Source organism: Caretta caretta, chromosome 9 (assembly GCF_965140235.1).
Source record: "Caretta caretta isolate rCarCar2 chromosome 9, rCarCar1.hap1, whole genome shotgun sequence".
Lineage (NCBI taxonomy): Eukaryota > Metazoa > Chordata > Testudines > Cheloniidae > Caretta > Caretta caretta.
The window spans coordinates 76306038-76332688 of record NC_134214.1 but is presented as its reverse complement, the minus strand read 5'-3'; the positions used below and the strand labels follow the sequence as shown (position 1 = coordinate 76332688).

The window sequence follows — 26651 nt, the reverse complement described above, 5'->3', positions numbered from 1 at the left end:
TAGTCCAATATATTATTTAAGTAGTTATAATAAAATATGGTTTAATATATTGTTGAAACCTTTTCCCCAAGTATGTCCATTGGTATGAGTTACTGCAGCACTAAATCTGCCTTTTTTCAAAATCAATCATGATATAAGTCTTAGCCATTTTAGTTGCCTATAGCTCAACAAGCAAACTAAGGAGATGCACAACAATAGAATTGAGACATTTAATATTACAATAACAGATACAGATGATTAAAAAAAATCACAAACACTGTAACCTCATTCAGTGTAGCTTTGATTCCAGTCAATTTAAGTAATTGATCAAAGATAATAAAATGTAAAAGCTCACTGCTGGAAGACTGATTTTTATAATCTGCCATTTGCAACTGAAACCAAACAAGTCACATTTTATATTACATCAAAAGGGGGCATATCCTGCATGTATAGAGGGGCTCTCTTACAGCAAAGCCAATGTGGGGCAAGATCTGCTCGGACATAGGGTGCAAGATTTTGGGAGGCCATGCAGGAGATCACCTCTCTGAGAGGAAGGATTCTCTTATGGCCAAGTAACTGCCCAGGGACTTGGGATACCTGTGTTCATCTCCTGACTCTGACACAGATTTCCTGTGTGAGTTTGGTCAAGACACTGGGTCTCTCTAGGCCTCAATCCCCCAACTGTAAAACTGGGGTAATGATATTGCCTTTCTCGGGCTCTCTCTCTATCTTGTCTATTTAGATTGTAAATTCTTTGGGACAGGGATTGTCTCTTGTGTGTACAATGACTAGCGTAATGGACTAAAGGACCTATTGAGGTCCCTTCCAGTCCTACATGTCTATGATTCTATGAAAAGGCCTTATAAATGGCCCTTTGCCCCCTGTGAGGAATTTCAGCAGCAGCAGCCAAGGAAAAAAAATGTTTGCATTTTAAAATTAAGTTTATAAGAGATACATTAGCTAAGGATAGATAGGGGCTTAAGAAAGTTTTGTGGTTATCAATGCAGGAAGATCTGTCAAATGAAAACTTGCCCAGTCTGAAGTTCCTTTCTCATCTCTCTACTGATCTTTTTTGGAAGCTGTGCTGGGTCCTGGTTTTAGCTAAAATGAGCAAGCACACCAAGCAGACTTGTCTTTGCTATTCCCAGCTTTCTCCAATCAACCCAGCACCCTTTCTGGATCAGAACAGCAGCTAAATAGTTACAAATCATTCCCCATTAAGAAATTTAATACCATGAACTGGTCAATATCCGTGTCCCGCTGAGGGTCACACAGCTCTGTAACTCCTGCAGCCCTCCTTTACTCCCGTTGCCTGACAAGGAAGTGTGGGCGGAGGCAGGACTGCGCGATTCATGTGTTTCATTCATTATTTTCCAAGCGGCGTCCGCCTGAAGCCTTCGTCGGTTTTCCCTCGGGCCAGATCCTGACACGGGGCAATGTGAATGCATAAGGCACACGGGAGCCTTTGCACCCTAAAGCCAACACTGCTAAGAGAGGCAGGAGAGAGAGAGAGACAGAATAACTATGGGGAGGAGAACTTGGCTGGGGGGGGGGGGGGGGCGGGGAGCGGTTCCGCGGCCGTTTATTCTGGGTAGGAGCCAGCCGCTGGCCCCCCAGCCCCCAACAGGCGGGAACTCAGGTTCTTGCAGGAGTAACAGCCGCGTAGTGTGCCCGCGAGAGCCGCCCCCACCCCGCGGAGCTAGCCATGGCAGCGCTCGGGAGAGGGGGCTGAGGGGCTCAGCGCTGCAGCCCGCCCTGGGGCGCGAGAGGCGGGCGCGCGGGGTGCCCGAGCCGGGCGGAGGGCTCGCGCTGGGCGGCGCCAGGGGGCGGGCCCGGGCGCGGCAGCCGAGCGGGGGCTGCCCTGGCACGCGCAGGTCCCCGCCACCTTAAATTGTGTGACGCCGGGTTGCCATGGCCACGGGTTTACGCTACAAGGGCTGATCCGGGGGAGGGGGCGGTGGCTCATTTCAGGACCAGGCTGGCCGCGGACAGCAGCGGCGGCTCAGGCTCGGCGACTCTCCGCTTCTCCCCCCGCGGGCTCCGCTTCAGCGCTGGGGGACGGCGGGTCCCTGCGCCTGTGCGTGTCTCTCCCCGCCGGGCGCCCTCCGCGGCGCAGGCTGAGCCAGCCCCGAGCAGCGCGGACGGGGCGGTGAGGGGCGCGCCTCCCTCGCCCGGGGACCGTGGGGAGGAAGAGGGAGAGAGGACGGAGCGAGAAGGGGGCGCAGCTTCCAGCCCGGTGAGTCCCGGCGGCCGCCGTGTGCGTGTCGGTGCCGTAGCGCCCGTGAGCGCTGCGGGGACGCTGATCTCACAGGATCCCGGCGTGCTCGTGGGGGTCCCTGGGTGCTGAGGGATCCTGAGCTCTGTGGGCTCCCTCTGGTACTGCAGGGTCCCTGGGTGCTGAGGGATCCTGAGCTCTGTAAGCTCTCTCTGGTCCTATAGGGTCCCTGGGTGCTAAGGGGTCCTGAGCTCTATAGGCTCTCTCTGGTGCGATAGGGTTCCTGGGTGCTCGAAGAGTCCTTGGGTGCTGAGGGATCCTGAGTTCTATAGGCTCCCTCTGGTGCTATAGCGTCCCTGGGTGCGGCTCCCTGCGTGATAAGAGATCCTGAGCTCTATAGGCTCCGTGGTGCACTAGGCTCCCTGGCTGCTATAGGGTCCCTTTACCTTTGAGGTTATAGATTCCTGTGCACCTGGCATTCCCGAGTCGTACTTTGTACTACAGGTGCCTTCTGGGGCCATAGGGACCCTTGGGCTTTTCCTTCTTTCGCAAGAGTGGGCGGGGTTGTGGGCAGATGGCACGCAGGACAGCAGAGCAGGTAATGGTGCTTCGTGCCGGCTGCTGCTCACCCCAGCTCCTGCCTGCACAAGCTGGAGACACAGTGTGCACCGCTGGTTTGGGTTCATTCCTCTATACTTTCTATTTTGGGGGTAAGGGAGGATTAGAAATAGGGGTCAATGGGGAGCCCACTGGTTTATTTGCAGTGAAGCAGCAAGTGAAATTTCTTCCCTTCCTCCCCCGACGCTCAGCATAAACTGTTCTGTAGATCTAATTGTTCAATAACTTCGCTGCCCCGAGGAAGTATGTTTCCTTCGAGCTCTATATTGTAGTGATGTATTTTATCATTCGCTTAAATATTACCACAGGCTATTCGCTTTGGTCTCTACTTTCAAGACCATTGTGTAACTTCTTCCATACTAAGGATTTCACAAATAAATCACTGGTTAAAATGATTTTCTTCACTTCAAAGCAAGGGATCTGTTGATTTAAAAATTTTTTTTTTGTAATCATAACCAATTGAAGCTGGCACCTGGCATAAACAATGGGAGATCAACAGTTAAAAATTTAGGAAATGATAGTCCCCTTTGGATAGGAGGGTGCAAACAGCCTCCCAGCTATTTACACGATGTTTAGATCTTACCTGGTCATGGTGTGTACAGTCTCCTGGTTTTGGTTTTTAACTCAAAACTAGATCCATCAGCTTGCCCAGAGGAATCATCACTTGCCCAGAACTCATTCATCTGTAATCTAGTGTTGGTCCCCGGATACGAGAGAGACAAGGTGGGTGAGGTAATATCTTTGATTGGAACAACTTCAGTTAGTTTAAGAGACAAAAGCTACTTGTGAAGAGCTCTGTGGGGCTCCAAAGCTTGTCTGTTTTACCAACAGAAGTTGGTGTAATCAAAGATATTACCTCACCCACCTTGTCTATCTACTATCTACTTATATGATTCCTGTCACTTTAGTGTCTCAGTGCTTCTAAATAGGAATAGAATACTAGTTGAGTTTATAGTAACATTTAAGAAGTCAGACTTAAAAATAATCCTGTTGTAGATGTGAATTTAACTGATAAATTAGCTTATAACCTATGAACCAGATTCTGATCTCAGTTACACTAGTGTAAAATCCAGAGTAACCACATGACTTTGGGGCCTAGTGTGTGTCACTACAGCGGATTAAATAATACAAAAAGTGAATTATGAATATTTTTGTGAATGAATGTGGCAGATTTGCTTTGCTGCAATTAGTTTGGATTTATCATTCACTGCACATTAGTAGTGGTTTATTTGTGGACATTTGGATAAATCCCAAAAGTTTTATGAATTTTGGCACAAATGATAATTTCCCCAAAAAATCATACTGGAAGTGTGCTGTTCACTATTCATTATCCATCCAACTAGGAAGTAGAAATCATACCATGTGACTTAGGTGATAAATCACACAGCACAAATAAATTGCAAATAGTTTAAATAGCAACCAATGTTGTTATTAATTATTTAGCATTCGTGATGTGTTAAGCCCTTTCAGAAAGGGAAAAGTCCCTACCCCAAGGAGCTCAGGGTCTGTCGCTGGACAGACAGACAATGGATTGCAATTTGTTCACAGAAACTATCTGGTGATGACTTCTAAATAAGGAATGCATTTGCAGAAATCAAGATTGGCTCACAAACAACCTGTGATGAGAAAAAGAAGGGGGCTATACATTTGTTACATAATTCCTTCACAACAACAAAAAATAAACTGGGACTCCTTATCTCCTTCTGCCCAGCCCCGCCAATACATCTCTTTATGGTACATTTTTAACTCTTAAAACTAAACATGCTTATTATTCCATCATAAGGAAGATGGTTTATTAAACAAGCATATGCTTTGTATTCTGTGCTTTATTCCAAAGAACAGGTTTTTCAGGACTGATTTAAAAAAACACAATGTAGTTGTCAGTAGTGACATGGATCACTGTTAACTCAGAAAATGAATGAGAAATCAAAGTGAATGGATGGTGGGGACTCCCTGACTAAGATTTAAACTGTGTGGTCTTGAACTTTAAAGTCATATTGTGATTTGGACTACATGCCATACAGATGGATAAGAACCCCACCTCTTACACTCTTGTGTAGCTGTCCAAACTATGTACCTAGCTAGCACACAGAAGAAAGGGCCTGATACAAAGCTCATTGAAGTCACTGGGAGTCTTTCCACTGAATTCAGGGCGTTTTGAACCAAACCAAGCCAAGCCTTAAGTGGATGCCGAGCAGGTATGGCGGGGTGACTGGGTGGAGCCTGGGCAACATTTTCCCACAATTTTCTGGCCAGCACAGCTGAAACAGCATGAGTGATGGTGAGCAAGTTCTGTAATTTCCTGTTGATATATATCAGCATCAAATTACTACCCCTTGACACAGAGATGGAATTGTGCCTCAAAGGGGTGTATCTGAGGCATGAAGCCTCACAGGTGCAGCTCACACACGATCCTTGCTCTGGTCTGTGTCTAAAGGCAATTTTTTTCTGTGCATTGTGTTTTGTTGCCTCATAGTGGCATAAATTATACAGTGTTATATACTGTATGGAGAGCAATTATTCAAATGATACAAATGAAAGTAATGTAATGACTGTCCTCATGGGCAGGGGAATGAACCTAGAACTTCCAAAGCTAAAAGTAAGACTACTACTTCAGTTAAGAAGGAACTCCAGTCGTGAGTATCTAGAGTAGGCTCATGTCCACTACTGACCAACCATTACAGAGGGACAAATAACATACCAAGTAGTGTTACAGACATCAAAAATGGAGCAAATCACCTGATTAATCATATTAAAGTTACCTTAAAGTTTACTTATTGTGTGTAAGGCAAGCAGGATTTATATCAATATATTCAAAAGATATTAAAATTCTAGTTCCTACACACAACAATAGTGACATTCAGTATTCTCTGTGCTTACTTTCCTCCAACATCTGTGTTCTGGGGACAGATTCTGCCCTCAGTTACACTGGTGTAAATCCGGAGTAGTTCTGTTGGTTTCAAAGACATTACTTTAGATTTTCAGTAGGGCAGAAAGATGATCATATTCTGCTCTCAGCTATACTCATGGAACTCCTTTGAAATAAATGAAGCTGCCGGGATGTAGCAAAAGAATGAATTTGTGCCCTCAGGTTTTTTCAGTCTTTGGGCATAATGGGGTGATGTATAGTGAAAGTTGTCAATAGACACTTTGTGTAATACCCTGCCACCCTCACTCATGCTGAATACTACATTATTCTGCGGATCCCATTAAATCCATTGGGACTACTTGTGGAGAGAAGCAATAGTCAGCATGTGTAAAGGTGACATTATCTGTTGTATGTCCAGTGTTGATTAACAGTTTGCCATTTAAAATATATTGTATATGGAAACCAAATAGTTCAGCATCTACAACTTCTATGAATTTCAAGCATGTTATCACAATACATAATAAGGAAAACAAAAAAGAAAGAGGATCTGTTTTCTAGTTCTTACTCAGAATAAAACTCCTGTACAAGTGTTGCCTGTATTAGGACTGTATGATTTGGCTAATGTTAAATGAAAGGCAGTATATAAGGAAAACAAAAACAAAACACACTCTCTCGTTTGATTTGTTTTATCTTTCTGTGTGTGGAACTCCCATTGACTTCGGTAGGAGTTCTGCATATGGGGTTTGCTGATGCTCCCATTGAAGTCAATGGTAATCCGCTGTAGTCAATGATATACTTTCCATTGGATTAATGGTGCAGGATCAAGCCTATAGAGCCTTTATAGGATTTGGAACCAAATATTGGGCCAAATTTGGCTCTTGCACCATGGGCAAACTAAATGTATGCATGGTTCTGTGGTGTTGAACAGGATCTAGGGGACAGATCTGTTGCATTATGGTAAAATGTTTGGTCATGAACAATTTTGGACCAAATTCTGCTCTTAGGACCCATGTAATCCCACTGATTTCCAAGGTGCAGCATGGGTGTTCGAACAGAGTTTGTCCCCCGCCTCGCTGTGTCTATTGTTTTTTCTCATGTTTCATATATTTTACTCAGTATTTAATCTGACTCCTTTTCATTAGCCAGAATGAGTTTGTAACTACACAAAGGTCTATTGCAAGCATCAATGCAGGGATAGGAGACAAAAATTCAGGGACCTTTCAAGAAAAAACAGGTTTATTTACATCAGTTATCACAGGGTATCAGCAGTTTACCCACAGGCCACTGATCTACAAAACTAGAATGTAGCATATAAAATATCTGTAAAACTAGCATTTACAAATATTGAATATCAATAAATAGAATTCCACTGATAAAATAGAATTTAGTAGTATTATTGTTGTTTTTATTCAAAGTATCTGGCTGCAGACACTGTTTCTTCTACCAAATATCAACAAAAGGCTGTGATTTTTCTGTACAATACTACAGAGCTAGTATTACAGTGTTAGTGACAATGTTAGCTGATCTTTTTCTACATTGTTCTCTTTCTCTACATCTGTACCTGGCATACAGGGCCTGGCTTTTGGACATCCAAATGCCATGGTGATTCCTCTTTTTATAAATTTGGGTGATAGGAAGCTTGAATAACACTATCTTAGAAGTTGATGTCATCAACTGCATGGCATTCAACATCCATTATTGATGGCAGCATGAAACTGATGAACACACACATCTGTGCTAGGCTTCACATTTTTCCTTGGTTCATCAGTTTTACTGTCTTTCAGCAGTGTGGCAATAACGTCATCAGTGACATTTCATCCTTCTTTCAGCATGGAAAAACAGCAATACTATGATCTTGTGGTTGCGGCATTGTTCCTTCTTCCTGATATGATTTGAATGAAATGATGCAGTTTACTTTATTATAGAATTGTAGAAAAAACTTGTTCTCTTGCTGAATGAGACTTCTTTAATTATAAAAGAGCTATGTTATGTGAAGTGCTGTAGGGGAGTTTTACTGATGCAAAATTAAGAATAAACTCTTGTACAGCAGATACTTAAATTAGTAAAATATTTCATGTATTATGTCCACTTCAAAAATGTAGCTTATAAAGTAAATGTAGCATTAAAAGGAAAGTCCAGTATTACATTTTGTAGTCATGGAATAGTGTTTGTAATTTGGAAAATATAAACATGAATTCATAATTTATTAGTAGTTCTAGTAATTATATATAAATTATGTGTAAATATATATGTATGTAAGTATGTAATTATAGTATTATATAAAAAATCCCAAACAACTGAAGGTAAATTTACCCATGACCAGGAAACTAATTTTATGAGTAATCAGTTATGCAAGATGTACCCTGTTATAGGTACCAGGACTACATTATTTTAGGGCTCTGAAATTATCTTCAAAAATACTTAAATTAAAAGCTTGTTAAAGCAGTAACAGCCAAATTAAAGAAGCTCTGTTTAATAAAGATATGTTGACATCCCACTGTGGTCTGAAGTGAGCTTACTTTAGCATTCAGATGGTTTTGTTATATATTTAAATAGCATCAACATTTTGTAAAATAATTTTTATCACTAGGAGAAATCATCACAATGTGAACAGATATTTTAAAGGTGAATAAAATAAGTTTCTGCTTATTAGACACAACAGTTGTTGTTATGCTTTTATACAGCAGTGGTTTTGTTGTTGCAATAATGATAGAATATCATAGAATATCAGGGTTGGAAGGGACCTCAGTAGGTCATCTAGTCCAACCCCCTGCTCAAAAGCAGGACCCATCCCCAATTAAATCATCCCAGCCAGGGCTTTGTCAAGCCTGACCTTAAAAACTTCTAAGGAAGGAGATTCCACCACCTCCCTAAGCAACGCATTCCAGTGTTTCACCACCCTCCTTGTGAAAAAGTTTTTCCTAATATCCAACCTAAACCTCCCCCACTGCAACTTGAGACCATTACTCCTTGTCCTGTCCTCTTCCACCACTGAGAATAGTCTAGAACCATCCTCTCTGGAACCACCTCTCAGGTAGTTGAAAGCAGCTATCAAATCCCCCCTCATTCTTCTCTTCTGCAGACTAAACAATCCCAGTTCCCTCAGCCTCTCCTCATAACTCATGTGTTCCAGACCCCTAATCATTTTTGTTGCCCTTCGCTGGATTCTTTCTAATTTATCCACATCCTTCTTGTAGTGTGGGGCCCAAAACTGGACACAGTACTCCACATGAGGCCTCACCAATGTCGAATAGAGGGGGACGATCACGTCCCTCGATCTGCTGGCTATGCCCCTACTTATACATCCCAAAATGCCATTGGCCTTCTTAGCAACAAGGGCACACTGCTGACTCATATCCAGCTTCTCGTCCACTGTCACCCCTAGGTCCTTTTCCGCAGAACTGCTGCCTAGCCATTCGGTCCCCAGTCTGTAGCTGTGCATTGGGTTCTTCCGACCTAAGTGCAGGACCCTGCACTTATCCTTATTGAACCTCATCAGATTTCTTTTGGCCCAATCCTCCAATTTGTCTAGGTCCCTCTGCATCCTATCCCTGCCCTCCAGCGTATCTACCACTCCTCCCAGTTTAGTATCATCCGCAAATTTGCTGAGAGTGCAATCCACACCATCCTCCAGATCATTTATGAAGATATTGAACAAAACCGGCCCCAGGACCGACCCCTGGGGCACTCCACTTGACACTATTGAACTAATGAACTAACTTTTATAATAATTAATAGATAATGAATAGATAAATAGATAATGAACTAACTTTTAAAAAAACTACATCTTTCATCACAAAGGATTCCAGAATGCTTAAAAAACCTACACACACTATGCATAGAGTATACACAGGGATTATTTCTTCTGTCATGAAATGCAGCTAATTCTGGGGTGGATCTTAGAATAGGAAGTGAAGAGAAATTAGATAGGCAGAATGCAACTTCCTAAATTAGAATTTAGACAGAACAAGATGTTTAACGCAACTAGGATACCTTTATGGACCCCAAGTGGCTGTGTCCTTAGTTTTACATCTCATCCAAAGCCCCTTGGCTTTGTACCTTCCTCCCTCCTTTGTCATCAGTAGTCCAAATTTGATAACATTCAGGGCACACTGCAAAGCTCACATCCCTCCCCCCCAATCACTTGAAAAGGAGAGATAATTATGAGGATGGTTAATAGATGGAAAAGGAGGGTTGTTTCAGTCTGTAATTTGCCTGCGTTTGCTGGAGATTAGTCATACTGATGGGTATTTTTGATATGTGAATTTTAAATTGAGTCATGGTGCTGGAGAGAAAGGATAGGTTTTACTTTGTATTAATCCAAAGAAATAAATACAATTGTTGCACTTAGAAACTGAGGCACAGAAAGATAAAAGGCCGGAATTTTTGAAACCGGCCACTGATTTTGAATGCCTCAATTTCTGGGTACTCAATTTGAGACAGACGGGATGAGCAGCCATAACTCCAGCTGAAGTTAATGGGAGCTGCAGGTGCTTAACAGTTCTGAAAATCTGTGCCACCATATCTCAAAGTGGATACCCAGGCATGGAGAGTTAGCAGCTTAACAAACTGACTGCATGTGACCTGCCCCACAGTGGGTCAATTGTAGATCAGAGAACAGAACACTAGAAACCCAATCCCATGTTTTACCTACTGGGCCATTCTCGTTGTCACTATGTTCTATCAATCGTTATGTATACAGGACTTTAGAATTAGGTCTAAAATGCATGTGTCTCTACTTTGTTATAATCACAGCCCAAATTTTGTATTCAAGAATCAAAAGTATTCTTTTTGAGATGACAAAACCAAACTTTGCCTATGGCAGCTTTTGAATATTTATTAATTTTGAAAAATATTGGGAACAATATGAGTGTAGAATAGTTAAGAGAGAAAGATAGTGTATCTTTAGTGTAAGATAGCATATGAATCAGCAATAGACCCACTACTGAGATTAATATCCAAAGAACAGCTTAAGCATTTAGCCTCAGATGTTGCTTTTATGAGCATACTACAGAATAAGAAAATTTGCATGTTTCGTAGCAAAACTCTGTCCTACCTTGTGAATATTCCCTAAATGCCACAATGGCAACCCCAAAGTTCTAGTGCAATATCAGTTCTATCATCATGAAATATCCATCATCTCTCATTCCTGCACAAACACACAGCCACACCTCACTGTTGAAAATACTCATTGATGTGAAATTTCTCCATTTATTTTTTACAGTGATTATTTTTGGGGATGGGTATTTTGCTATGCTCTCTAGTTGGACTGACCAACTCTGCTCTCTCAGAGTTGGTAGGGAAAGGAGGTTCTGAGCAGGACTCCTGGACGGTATTTTCCAGGGATAGCGAGAGCTTGTAACCATCATCTCCTAGGCTCCCTGGGCCTCAGCTGCTGCGTTTTTTCTGCAGCTGCCAGCCTACACTTCTGCCTTCTTTCACTCTCTGTCTGCAAACTGGATTCCTGCTCTGGCTCCTTTTCTGTGCTGCCAGGCTCCATGGAATAATACAGGGAGTGTGCACTGTAATTAGCTGACCATTGTGAAGAGCTGGAGAGCAAAAGGGAGCTGCAGGCAGATCCAGGGTAAGGAGACAGAAAACAAAATGTCAGGCTCCTGACTGCAGCTAACTGGCATATTCTGCAGCCAAAATCTGAGTTCTGTGGCATCTTCGAAAAACCCACAAGGCCCTAATTGAAATTAATAAGGCAGCTCACACCTCACAGAGCAATTATTTTGCGCTCTTTGCAGACTCAGGTAGACATCACTGCCTCAGTTTACACTCAGTTCATGTTTTCAAGGTTCTCTCTGCAATCATAAAGATTAGAAACAAATATTTTTTTAAATAAAAGTGGAGATTGTGGCTCATACTTCTGTGGAAAGGAATAAATTCTGTGATTGCAGGATCACAGAATCCCTAGAGCCCTTCTTGTGATGGATTGTGGGTCCTTGCTGTTTCTTAGAGTTTATACACATTGGGACATATATAGCTGGAATAACTGAGTGTTGGAGGAAAGATTAAAAATGATCAGATTGTCAGTGTTTCTTGAAATAAGCTCTTGGGGGCATGGACCACCTTTTTGTTCTGTGTACATACAACACCTAGGACACTGAGGTCTTGGTCTGTGACTAGGGCCCCTTAGTGCTGCAGTAATACAAATGTTAAATAATAATAAATGTTAAATAGTAATTGTATATAAAATATGTATATATAATTGTAATTGTATATAAAAAAATTGTACATTTTTGTGATCACACATATATAGTGTTAATAAAAATTCCTTATAGTTTATGCAGAGCTGGCCATAAGTCCATGCAACACACGCAGTTGCATGGAGTTCCCACTTGTGCCATTTATGCTTGTCTTAAATGAATTGGTTGCTGTCTGGCTTGCCAAGGGAATGAGAGCCCTCTGTGATTCGCAGACATCTTTGGAAAATGTACACAACCTGCTCTGCATTTGTGAAAGGAAAATATTTAATTTTGCTGGGGTTGTTATTGGTTCTAATTCTTCGCTTGTATAATTCCACAGTGTCTCTGTTAATTTGTTTATAAGTAATAATTCTTTAATCCCTCGGAGAAATAGTAAAATATTAATGCCTTGCAAGTTACTGCCTGAGTAAATACACTGGCAGAGGATTAAGAATGACCTGAAGCTCAAATTCTTTCTAAGTACTGCTCTATTTTCCCATTCATAGCTCTTACCTTATCATTTATGACTTACAAGGCTATTGTCATGATTGCAGCGCTGTCAAGCCATAATGCATGATTTATTATGTACAGCAGGTGACTAGTAGTTAACATTTAATCTAAAAAAGACTGTAATTGTTTGTTTTTTCCTGCAGCTTTCCCTGGGTGGTTCATGTTTTTATCAGTGACAAGATGACGATTCATATTTTTACCAAAGGACCCAGTGAGTCATCTTATTAACTCTACTGAAGTACATGATTGGCAATATTCCTACCACAGTAAGTCTCTATTTGTTTCCATTCTCCTGGAAACATGGTACCATAATTTAGTGAGCCTGTAGTATGCATTCAAGAGTAAAAGTATTTTTCTTTACATAATGTAGTAAGTGTCATTATAAGTTAATAGAAATGATCATAGCCAAAAGTAGATCTAATGCTGGGCATTCTACCTTAGTTTTTAACTTAGCAGTAGATGTTACATTACAAGAGAAAGTTGTGCTATAAGCCACATTCTTTATCAGGAATCATATATGTTGGTGTACCTTGCATGCTATGTAGGGAAGAAGTTAAACGTAAAAACGACTATACTACATGAAAGGGATTACTTAGGTATAATGGCATACAATATGTAACCTGAAAGTGGATCCGCATGCAGCTGAAAAAGAATGTTCTGCAACATGATAGAAAGATTGAGGGGAAAAAAGAAATAATCTGTGTGAAACCAACAACATGAATTGCAAGTTAGTGCTGCATGCACAAAGCAAGCTCCTCATTACTCATCTGTTAACCCCTTCTGCCAACCACCTGTTCAGTCCTTTGGACAGCATTTTGTATGATTTTGTTCACCTTATGCTCTGGGATTCCCTTTCCCAAATCCACAGCTTTGTGCCAGGGTATATTACCACTGCTCCTATGATTCACAGTTCTGGAAACTGATGTACGTGGGCAAGTGCATGTGTGCATGACAGTGCTGCTTTTCCAATAGCTTTGATCTGGTTGGGAGAAAGATGAGGCACATTTTATTTGGTTATGCTCCTGTTCCTCTTTTGAATACTCACTTGTTCTATCCTTGAAGGTGATATGCTGTAGTCCAGCCTGAAGTACTTGGTTCCTGTTGAGGTTTACTTGCAGTGCCATGCCACCTTTTCTCACAGGAGAACAGATGGCCCGGAGTTACTGTTTGTTATTTCAGAGTAACTAGATGGTAACTGTACTGATTTATGGCAACTCGTGCATAATCTCAGAATAAGAAGGCAAATAATCTCCTCACTGCATCCATTAACATTAGCTTAATGGAAAAGATCTTGAAAACCAAGATGATATTGGGGCTGGTCAGAAGATTTCCCTACTTGGAGTGCCTCATCTCTGCCCCATTATTGCTTCAACTTCGCTCATGCACACTTGTGCCGTGAATAGAAATGCATACTTGCCAATGCTGGTGTAGTTTCTGAAGTCAATGCAGATTACTTCAAGAAAGGTTCCTACCTAATGGAGAAACGTGTCTTTAAATTAGCTATACAGTTAAACAAAATGGCACGGAAGTTATTAGCTATGGAGATAGCCAGTGTACGGTGAACCAAAACACAGAACTAGGAAAAAAATCACAATATTATAGAATAGAGCAAGGCTAATTAATGTAGCTGATGAGACTTTTTAATGTAATCTATGACAGGTCTCACAGTGATTTGTGTCAAGTGCAGAAAAAAAGTAAAGATAAATGGAGCATCAAAATATTCAGTGTACTTGTTTGTATACTTAGTGTTGATAAAAGCTAGGAGATCAAAATAGAGCAAGCATATCTTTACAAAAATTGTTTTGGATGTGTTCTGTTTGAAAATGTTAGCATATTATAAACCACCTGAAAATACTTTGTAACAGTAAGATAAATCATATAAAAAGAGGATGTTAAAAAGTTTATAGTCAAAACATGACTGAAATTGGAAGAGAATGTCCTCCAGATTTTAAATATCTAGATTTCTTTGGAAGTTTATGAAGTAGACACCGCTTGTCAGCAAGGTTTTCTTTTTCCATATCTATTTTTTTGGTGGAACTTGCTTGTACCTGAGGACTATGTAGTGTAGAACTAACTATTTGCCACTGTAGAACTAAATGCAAATTCTCTAACAGGGGCCTGATTCAAAGCTCATTGAAATCAATGGAGGTTTATCCATTCACTTCAATGGACTTTAGATCAGGCCTTTAATATACACTTAGTGGAAATATGTTTGAAGGTCTCATACCCACCCCTGGAAATATTTTTTCCACATTACAAACCATTTACCAGTTGGAATGATTTATGCTGTCTACTCAAGGATAGCCCAGAACTTGAATCATTTACTTGGGAGAAAAATTAAACGTCTCCAACACAAATATTCAAAGACTACTCCTTTCTTTCACTGTAATGCTTCTAGTCAGCATGTAGCCCTCCATTGTTCACCTAGAGTTTTTAAAAGAGGAATATATTGAATGTAAAACATATGAGATGCTTTCACATTCAGAAAATTTTTGCTAAGTTAAATTCTTTGTCATGGTGCAGGAGGGGATAGCTAGAGATGTAGGGCTGTGGAAATCTGATGGCTATGTAGCTCTCTTCCTTAAAAGTTACAAACTGGGTAAAAAATATTATTAGAATTTGGAAATTCTCATCCATGACAGCATTTCACAAGACCTTTTATATTGCTCCACTGAAATAAGATTTTCTATCTAAAATATTTCCCATGGGAATGTAAGAAATTATGATGTCACCCAATTTAAATCCAGCCCAGGGTACTGGGATTTGAGAAGGATTGTGGAGGGAGGATCACAGTTTTCATTATAACAGATTTTAGTAAATATTATAAATGTGCAATGATAGCCACATAGGGAATGAATATGAAGAAGGGCAATTTCTTTAGTATTCATGTTGAATACTGTCTACCCTAAACTCATTCAGGTGTACAGCGTTTATCTACACAGGAGGTCAGACAAGATTAGAATGGTCCCTTCTGGCCTTGGAATCTACGAATCTATATATGTCACACTAAACTAAGGGGAAGTTTGGGCTGTGTGAGGACTATGGGATTGAGTCTAACACATGAAAAAAGTCTTTTCAGCATCAGTTTAAGAAAACAAACAAAATACTAACCTATTTAGGTCCTGATTTAGCGAGGTATTTAAGCAAGTGCTTAAAACATGAAGCATATGACTAGTTCCACTGATTTAAATAGGACTGATCACACATTTAAAGTTACGTATGTGCTTAGATAGCTTGCTGAATTGGGGCCCCTTACAAGCAATATTAAAAATAAAAATAAATGCTTTAGCAACCACCCAAAACTGTACCTAAGTTTACAAGTTACCTGAAATTTTTCAAATATATAGATTGTATATAACTGAAGAGAGGGGAAGAAAATACACATCAATATTCATGTGCTGTCACTGTGGATTAGAAAATAAAATGAAGCAAGGAAATGTTACAATAACATCATTACAATTTGCTGATACTTTGTTTTCCCGAAAGAAAATGGGAGAATTTTCCTTATCAGTGGAGGGGCTTATCTCTTGATCCATCAGTGATGTGCTTGTTCAGTTGTCAGACATCCGCAGTAAAGCTACTGCTTTCCATTGCAGAGCTAGTCAAACAGGTCATATTTCATATGCACCCAGAGGATGAGCTTCAAATAACCAGTCCATTTTTTAAAGTCAGTCAAGTCCCTTTCTTCACCTTAAATGGAATTTAAGAAACAAAGTTCTCTAAGCAAAAGTGCTTTGTGCTTTCTTCTATAAGGACCTAATCACGCAAGCATTTACACACATGCTTAACTTTAAATATGTGCATAGCCCCACTGAAGTCAATAGGATTACTCACTGCTTACGTGTCAGTTAAGTTTTCCTCTTTGGGGGAAGGTTTGGAGGTTATTTGTTACCCACAGAACATTGCCAGCTGTTATACCTGGATGAACTGGAATACTGTATGTTAAAAAAAATTAAAATATTGTACTTACCAGTATAATGGTAACAGAGTAACAGCCATGTTAATCTGTATTCGCAAAAAGAAAAAGAGTACTTGTGGCACCTTAGAGACTAACCAATTTATTTGAGCATAAGCTTTTGTGAGCTACAGCTCACTTCATTGGATGCATACTGTGGAAAGTGTAGAAGATCTTTTTATACACACAAAGCATGAAAAAATACCTCCCCTCTACCACACTCTCCTGCTGGTAATAGCTTATCTAAAGTGATCACTCTCCTTACAATGTGTATGATAATCAAGTTGGGCCATTTCCAGCACAAATCCAGGTGTTCCCCCCCCCCCCCCACACACACACAAACACAAACACAAACCCACTCTCCTGTTGGTAATAGCTTATCTAAAGTGACCACTCTCCTTACAATGTGTATGATAATCAAGGTGGGCCATTTCTAGCAGTTGACAAGAATGTGTGAGGAACAGTGGGGGGGAGGAGTGCGGGGGGGAATAAACATGGGGAAATAGTTTTACTTTGTGTAATGACCCATCCACTCCCAGCCTAAGTTAATTGTATCCAATTTGCAAATGAATTCCAATTCAGCAGTTTCTCGCTGGAGTCTGGATTTGAAGTTTTTTTGTTGTAATATCGCAACTTTCATGTCTGTAATCACGTGACCAGAGAGATTGAAGTGTTCTCCAACTGGTTTATGAATGTTATAATTCTTGACATCTGATTTGTGTCCATTTATTCTTTTACATAGAGACTGTCCAGTTTGATCAATGTACATGGCAGAGGGGCATTGCTGGCACATGATGGCATATATCACATTGGTGGATGTGCAGGTGAACGAGCCTCTGATAGTGTGGCTGATGTTATTAGGCCCTGTGATGGTGTCCCCTGAATAGATATGTGGGCACAGTTGGCAACGGGCTTTGTTGCAAGGATAGGTTCCTGGGTTAGTGGTTCTGTTGTTTGGTATGTGGTTGCTGGTGAGTATTGGCTTCAGGTTGGGGGGCTGTCTGTAGGCAAGGACTGGCCTGTCTCCCAAGATTTGTGAGAGTGTTGGGTCACCCTTCAGGATAGGTTGTAGATCCTTAATAATGCATTGGAGGGGTTTTAGTTGGGGGCTGAAGGTCAAACTGGACAGTCTCTACGTAAAAGAATAAATGGACACAAATCAGATGTCAAGAATTATAACATTCATAAACCAGTTGGAGAACACTTCAATCTCTCTGGTCACTCGATTACAGACATGAAAGTTGCGATATTACAACAAAAAAACTTCAAATCCAGACTCCAGCGAGAGACTGCTGAATTGGAATTCATTTGCAAATTGGATACAATTAACTTAGGCTTGAATAGAGACTGGGAGTGGCTAAGTCATTATGCAAGGTAACCTATTTCCCCTTGTTTTTTCCTACCCCCCACCCCTCCTCAGACGTTCTTGTTAAACCCTGGATTTGTGCTGGAAATGGCCCACCTTGATTATCATACACATTGTAAGGAGAGTGGTCACTTTAGATAAACTATTACCAGCAGGAGAGTGTGGTGGAGGGGAGGTATTTTTTCATGCTTTGTGTGTATAAAAAGATCTTCTACACTTTCCACAGTATGCATCCAATGAAGTGAGCTGTAGCTCACAAAAGCTTATGCTCAAATAAATTGGTTAGTCTCTAAGGTGCCACAAGTACTCCTTTTCTTTTTAGTATAATGGTAAAACATTCTTTGTCTTTTACAAAATCTTTATAGCTACACTTTAAAGTCTTCCTGTCTGTTATTTAATAGTGACCTTTTGGTTCTAAGCTCCAACATTTTAATGTATCAACTTAATAAAATATCCATGTTACAATGAACACCTACTAATCCAAAAGTCATTGTAATGAAGGAATTTGGTATTTTACTTTTAGAAGAAGTTCGATTAATTACACTGCCAACAAGAAACATCAGTTTTGTTTATATATAGTGCTCAGGTATATTGTAAGGGTTGTCTTCCTTACCATTCTATTGTGTTGCAGTAATGTGTTTTGAAAGTAGTCACATTAAACTCATTTATTACTGATTATAATTATAAACAGCTGACACAATTTAAGGAACAAATTTCAAAATATGAATATCTTCAGTTTAACATAAACCTATACAAGCTAATCATCCACAAAAGCAAGGGCAGTGTATTCTAAAAACAAGACTTCAACTGCTTGTGCAGTATAGGAGTAAAAATTACATTGCATGTACAGGAAAATACAATAGCTTCCACTAACCAAAGCCAATTTTTAGTACTTATCTAAACCTATGTCCATAAGATGTCTGGGCAACAAGCTCTCACATGGTGGGGAATTTCTAGTGCTCATTCCTGAATATTTGGATAGTCTCATGAGTGAGCATATTAACAAAAGATCACATCTTCTCTTGGGCTGTGCAGGAGGGTCCATCCATCTTTCCATCACCCAGTGAGTCAGAGCAAACACAGCCTCAATATGCAGCTTCAGACTCAACACACTGAGTCAGAGCCCAAACATTGAGTTTAATTGAAAAGTTATCAACAAATCACAGTATCAATGCATGAGTTATGATGGGAGTTATGGAAGAGTGATGAAAAATGGTATGACCTTTAAGGGAGAAGATTGATAGCGTTTCAGCAATAAAACTCCTTTACTAAGTACGTTTTTGGTGGTTAACTGCTGCAGAGGAGTTGAGGAGGCTTAGGCAGGCAACAGGGGAAACATCACAAAATGGCATTAGTTATTTATTTAGTAGCGGAGTAATAGATTCTGGGGGAAAAGGTTAGAAATGTGGAGAGTATTTTCCACTCAGTAATAATAATATTTCGGTTAGTAATTGGTAATGTTAAGATAGTGACTCTCTCCTTACATATTGGAAGTCTAACACTCAACTGTGAATTTTTTTCACTTTGTAGTTTCTTGAATGCAGTTCTTCACTACTTATGTAATTACTATAATTACACCTAATTATCTAATTGTGTAACAGTGTTTAATTACATTTGTAGTGTACATACTTACCCTCTCAAAATGAGAGTATTTAATTACATAAAACCCATTATGAAACTTCATGAAAATAATGTTTTGGACATGTTCAGTTAGCAGTATCTTAAGCACAACATTTTGTTTTGTTTTTTTCAACTTTTGTGAATTATAATCCTAAACCAATTAATCCACAGACTGGTCTAACTGCCTGCTTATCTTAATATAAAGATGTAAAAGAAAAAATTAAAAAAAAATAAAAATTAAGTTTGCTAAAGTCATGATTTCACCCAGTGCCTTTTATACTGATTTCCAGTCACAAATATTGGAGACTGACTTGAGAGGCTTCCAGAAAGGTTCTACTTAATGGCACCCAAACCTCAATGCAAACCAGAGGTGGGTTCATTATCTGCGAACCAGAACTTGCAAGGTCTGCACAGTGCTGCCAGACAGTTAATTAGATAGGTCAGATAGACTTGCCCAGAGATTCCTCAGCATCCAGCTCTTAAGCCATAATGAAAGAAAAGAAAAAATATGAGATGCTGTGCACCCCTGCATTTAGAAGACTACAGCAACAAATGCATTAGAAATACTGAGGTAGATACATGAAGATCAATATTTTGCATTATTTCTGTTTTTGTTAAATAATTCACTTCAGCAGTTCCATGTGTATATGGATGCTTTTTATTCAGGACTACAGAACTGAACTTGCCCATTTAATTCTGGAGGTTGAAAACTGTACTGAATTTAATTGTAATCTGTGAGTGGTTTTGCACTGAAACATATACTGTTTCCTAAATTTACTTCGGAGTATTTTGGACTAAACAATAATATAATGTTATTGGATAGGGTTAAACCTTGAGAAAATCCAAATTCAAATATGGCCAATGAAAATGCAATAGTTTAGTCAGATATCCAGCTCACGATATAGCTCAATGTAAAATGTATTACTTTCTCATTGTGCCTTCTACAGGTAAGATGTGTGTTTGTCATGGCATATGACAGGCTTTTGTGTGTCCCTAATGTTTTCCTCTTAATATTTCCGTTGTTTTTTCCTAGTTAACCAACTGACTTCACAATGACTGAGGATTTAGATCACAGATTCAGTAGTCTCACTTGGGATCAGATAAAAATACTGGATCAAGTATTAACTGAGGTAATACCCATTCATGGAAGAGGAAATTTTCCAACACTAGAGGTAAAGCCAAAGGATATCATTCATGTCGTAAAGGAGCAGCTTACTGAGAAGCAAATCACTGTTAGAGACATCCGCCTGAATGGTTCAACAGCTAGTCACATCCTTGTGAAACAGAATGGAACTAGCTACAAAGACCTGGACATCATTTTTGGTGTTGAACTACCAAGTGAACAAGAATTTCAGGTTGTTAAGGAGGCAGTTCTGAATTGCCTACTGGACTTTTTACCAAAATGTGTCAATAAAGAAAAGATCACTGCTCAGACTATGAAGGATGCATATGTGCAAAAGATGGTCAAAGTGTCCACTGATCATGACCGCTGGAGCCTCATCTCATTGTCAAACAACAGTGGGAAGAATGTAGAACTAAAATTTGTAAACTCACTCAGACGACAGTTTGAATTTAGCGTTGACTCCTTTCAAATAATACTGGACTCCATGTTAAATGTTTACAGTGATACGGAATGTGAATTGAGAGAAGACTTACATCCCACCATTATTGCAGAGAGCATGTATGGAGACTTCAATGAGGCAATGGACCATTTAAAATACAAACTTATTTCCACAAGGAACCCTGAAGAAATCAGAGGTGGAGGCCTTCTGAAATACAGCAACCTTCTGGTTCGTGACTTTAAGCCAGCAGATGAGGCTGAAATTAAATCTTTAGAACGTTATATGTGTTCCAGATTCTTCATTGATTTTCCTGATGTGGCTGAGCAGCAAAGGAAAATTGAGTCATATTTGCGCAACCATTTCATTGGGGAAGAAAAGAGCAAGTATGACTACCTGATGACTCTGCGTGGAGTTGTAAATGAGAGCACAGTCTGTCTCATGGGACATGAACGACGACAAACTCTAAACATGATTACAATTCTCGCTTTAAAAGTACTTGGAGAACAAAACATCATCCCCAATGCAGCCAACGTAACATGCTACTATCAGCCCGCTCCATATATCAGTGACAGGAACTTCAGCAATTACTATGTTGCTCATGGACAGCCACCTATCATCTATCAGCCATATCCATTTCATATACAAATGCAAAGTGGAATGGTTTAGTAAAAGTTAGCCTCTTCACTGCCCACCCCGCTCCCGCACTTGTCCAAAATAAAGGCCTCGTTACAGCAAGTATTACATCACTCAATTTCATTTTTTGTGCAGATTGCCAATGGTCTTTGATCAGTCAGGGCTGAAACCATCAGTAAGCACATCATGAAATAATTTATGTATATGTAAAATCACTGGCCATTATTCAACAAGTTCATGATGACCGTCATATGTTCTTAAAGCAGATATACTCTGTGACTGAGCTGTCTATCCCTTTTGGCCAAAAAGAGAAAGATATTAACAATTCTAATTGTACAAAGTGCCATGCACAATTGTTCTAGGTTCTAAACCATTCATTAGCATAACTTAAATAGTGCAGCTGGAAAAAATATGCCACTAAGATACAGAACTTAAAGTTGTTCAGTAGAAACACCTGATTTAAAGATGATAGATTTAGAAAACATTGATATTATGGATATATTGAACCTACAGGGCCAAATTTGTTCCTCAGTTTCACTCATATAACTCTGCTAAAGTCTATTTTGCAATGCAGACTGTAAAATCATTTTTGGAATTTGCATTGATTGACTGAAATGATGAAATACCCTCATAGGTTAAGTGTTTCTCTATGGGCTTCATTCTGCAAGATGTTGAACACTTCTCATTAAGGGCATTAGCAGTTGAGGTCCTTCACCAGAGTGCTCAGCACCTTGCAGGATCAATCCAAATTGCAGCCCTATCCTGTATTTCTTGTGCACCCGTTGATTTCAGTAGGAAATTTGAGTGTACATGTAATGCAGCATTGGGCCCTGAGTCTGAACTACAGATACCGAAGATTGTATAAGGTGATTTAATTATTCTGCACAGTTAGTTATGAAAAGTATATTAAAAGCATGAGGAAGAAATTGAACATTCAGCATGTGGAAGCTTTTTTTCTATACATATTTGATACTGACCAGGGAAAAAAAAGTAAGCATAAATATAGAGCGTATGGTAATAATGAAAACAAACAAACAAAACCCCACCAGAACAGTACTGTCATTTTGAAGTGATTTTAAAAAAGTGTTCTTAGTTCTTGCATTTGATATGACATTTTATACTAGAAATGTCCTGTATACATATAGATGTGCGTGCACATATACTAATAGCAAATTAAAATCTCGTTCATGATCAGGAACTAAAACATTAGTTGCAAGTTTTTGTGTGTGTGTTTACCAAAGATAAGTTTTAAACATGTCACTTAAGTGCCTCCTAGCACCAATTGTTCCATGAAAGCTGTAATGCATTCTAGAATTGGTCATGCTGGATAGCTCCTGAAAAAAAAGAAAGAAATAATAAAGAAAATAAAGAAAATTTAAATTTCTATCTATCTATCTTCCATATATATATATGGAAAGCTGAAACATATGCTGTTGGAACTCCACCCGTGGGTTATATAATGTATCGTATACTTACAATGGGTCTGATCCTGCACCAGTGAGGTAAATGGGAGTTTTGCCATTCACTTCATGGTGCGCAGGATTGGGGCTAATTAACCTGATCCTGTTCCCAGTGAAACTAACTGAATTTTGCCAATGACTCAAGTGGAAGCAGGAGCAGGAATTGAAAAAAAAAATCACTAATTACAAAAACATTTAGAGTGGATACTGTTACAAAGTTAACGCTGTTAGTCAACATCAGGTTTTCTTATTTCTGATGCTTCATATGTCACTCCACCGTATCAAGAGCTCATGATGTTACAGGATGTAGCATCATTTCACATCATGCCACGTTGGCTGACCATTATATTTTAAAGTGTTGACTATATTTTACTTGTATACAGACAACTCCCAGGTCTTAGAAAAATATCTCCTGTGTGCAAAATGTTTGATTTATTTTACACAGAAATATGCTACGTATTGGTATGTTAACTCAAACATTTCCAAGTTTATATTTTCTAAAATCTATAATCATTTGCTTGCCAATGAAATGTAACTCTGCTTACTGACACTAAAATGTCTGTAAAGTAGAACATAAACAGCTGTTTTTTAAACAAGATTTTGCTGAATCTCAGCACTTGGGCTAGCCTCTTTCTGTATAATGTAGAGCAATATAAAAACTACTCAATAATATGGAATGATACGTGTGAAATGATCATGCAAAGGAAGAAGGGTGCAATAATCCACTTAGAGGCAAATTAATCATGTGATCTCCATCATGAATACATTATCTGTTTCTTTTCTTGATTTATCAAATATGCCCTGTTGCTTGTCTCAGGGCGCATTTCATTTCACTTCCCCCACTATGCTCATAGATTTCTTATCCCGTCACTTGTGTAAACTGTACTTAATAAAATTGGCAATTTAAATTTCTATCTTATTGTATTTGGTAAGGCTATATGGCACTTAAGCACTTCCAGAAAATTTCCCCCAGTAAAACACCAGGTAATCCACATTCTGGTGTAGTAAATTTTTATTGATTCCGCTAGATAAAATATTGAATCTGTAATTTTATTCTGCTTTTCACCAAAATAAACAGCACCATATAACCCCATGTAAACTCATTTAGACATGACCCTGATAATACTTATGGTCAGGCTTTAACTTTCAGCACATTTATAGTGTCATTAACTTCAGTGTGACCACTCACAAGGGTAATGTTAGGCACAGCTGGGATTTTCAAAGTCGAAAAGAGTTAGCCATGTAAATCGCATGGAATTTCAATGGGAGTTGGACCCCTTTCCTTGGGTTCTTCTGAAATATCAGTCCACATGTGTAGGTGATTGCAGGACTGGGGGTCTTAGCATGATAATGTTACACTAACTTATCAAGAAACCCTCAAACCTCCTTGGCCGTTACGAGAATTTTGTGGAGAAATGTTGTGACCTTCTGAAGAACCAGAAAAAAGGTCTGCCAAGAAGGAGAGGTTTCTTACAGCCCATGCAAACCCAACCCACCATTAACTGGGGAAACATTTCAGACTGTTAGCAGTTTTTACTAACAAGCAGATGCATCATAAATGTGACGTCTGTGTCTAGTAGGATTATAATACTTATTTGAGTAGTGGAGATCTCATTGTGAAAAGTACAGCCTATAATGAAATAGCTGAGGATGTGCATAAAGCAATCACATAACAACGGCTCAGATTTATTTTTTTTAATTCTGACACATTTCTGTTTATAAATTCATCCAGATTATAAAATGAGTTCCTGAACCAAAGCCTATTCAAATTAATGGCATTAGTTAAATTGACTTCAATGGGCTTTGTTTCAGGCTCCAAGAGAACATAAAGGACGTACTATAGTACTTACAGGTAAATGTACAAAGACACCAATATGCAAAAATGTCTCAGGTATAATTAATCCCTTTTAATTTATTGAAAAGGTCTTGTATTTCTTACCTAGAGGTAGTCTTTCAATTTTGGAGGTTATTGGAGGGTAATAATTTGATATATACACACGCACACAATTACAAAATGTAACTTTTTAAACATTTCATTGAATAAATTACATTGATATTTAGCAGCGGTATGGACCTGGAGATTTTTTTAAAGGTAGTACTGATTCTGTAAATTAATTTAAAACAGGGATGTGATATTTTTAGACTGCTGCTTGCAAAACGTTGACATCAACCTGAAAGATACTATACTGTAACTTCTTCTCCAGTTATTATCTATTTTACAATGTGCACATAAAAATCTCTACAGAGTTAATTCTAAGAGACTTTTTTCAGTACCAGTATCCTGAGCTACATGTTTACATTATTTCTTGTTACAATGTTGCAATCTGTTTAATAATTATAATGATGACTGGAAATTGTAATGCTGATTTTATTTAATCATACTAAAAACTTCTCAAAGTTTACAGCTTCAAGTAACCTAATGTCAGCACATAAGTGTAAAGGTTTTAAGTGCTTTCTTAAAAAATGTCATTTGAATTTTGTGTTAAATTGTAAAAGGTCCATTTGAAGCATATATGTTCTGGTATTTTGTTTAAATTGTAATTTGTGAGCTTTATGCTCAACACATTACAAGGTTTTTTGTGATGGATAAAAAGGTGTGAAATTGTTCTCTGTTATGACGTTATGTTGTCTGTTGTGTTACATTGATCCTACAAATGTGTAAAAAGTAAAACTAATTGGCCTGATTTGCCACTGAATTATTCCAAGTTCACACGTGTGTAAATCTATTGACATCAGTGGAGATGGGGTGGCAGAATCAGGGGGGAAGGGGACTAGCTCCCATATAAACTCGTACCTACCCAGGGAGGTGGTGAGCAGAGGCGACAGCAGCACCCCAGAGGGGCTGGAGCAGCTGCCACTGTGCCTGCAATTGTGCTGGGGGGCAGGGAATGGGACCCAGAGGGGCTGGAATGGGATTGTCGTTCCCAGCCTGGTCTAAGATTCCCTCCCCTACCATTCTCAGTATCTCCCCACGCTCCCCCTCCTAGCTCTCCACAAACACATACCCTCCATTTACAGGAAGCTTCTGCCCCTGCTGAATGGAGTTACACCAACACATAACTGGAGTAACACACTGGTGAATCAGGCACATTTGTATATAGAAATATTCCTGAGAAAAGAACAGCAAAAACAGTTTAGGCAGATCAATGCGCCCAGAATTCCTACAGATGATTTCTTGTTTGGTCAGTGTGTTTTTCTACTAATAGATTAGTATCCAGAAACAAACTGTTACAGTGAGGAAGTATTTCATGTAATGTGCCATCTGAAGTTGTTGAAAAACTATTGTAATACTAAAAATTTGTACTAATCACACAGATTTGTAGGTTATGAGTCCACGGTGTTGATGAGTGCCTTTGGGTATCAGGGGAAAGAGCATTAAAAACAACCTTCTGTTTATTCTAGATGCATGGTTTGCTTGTAAAGAGACATTCATTATTTTGTACAAAAATGTCACCTTTAGCATGAAGACACCTCAGTGTGGAGTGGATGCATGGCAGTGAGATTGACATATTACAGCTAAAAAATGCCATTTTGGTCTCTTAGGTCAATAAACCACAAACCCAATTTTGCCATTGATCCACACTCAGAATTACCATTGATTTAAATGAGTTGCATGTACAGACTAACAGGCCCTAAAGTACCACATTTGTCATAAATTATAACAGCTTTATAG

General features: G+C 39.3%; 1 protein-coding gene across 1 annotated transcript; it reads left to right on the top strand.

Annotated features, from left to right (window-relative positions):
- The first annotated feature begins 1891 nt into the window (after nucleotides 1-1891).
- On the top strand, nucleotides 1892-26379 carry TENT5D (terminal nucleotidyltransferase 5D). The gene is made up of 3 exons (XM_048864975.2): nucleotides 1892-2215; nucleotides 12526-12648; nucleotides 20357-26379. The coding sequence occupies exon 3, from the start codon at nucleotides 20376-20378 to the stop codon at nucleotides 21549-21551; it is 1176 nt and encodes a 391-aa protein (XP_048720932.1). The 5' UTR covers nucleotides 1892-2215; nucleotides 12526-12648; nucleotides 20357-20375; the 3' UTR covers nucleotides 21552-26379.
- Nucleotides 26380-26651: the final 272 nt, after the last annotated feature.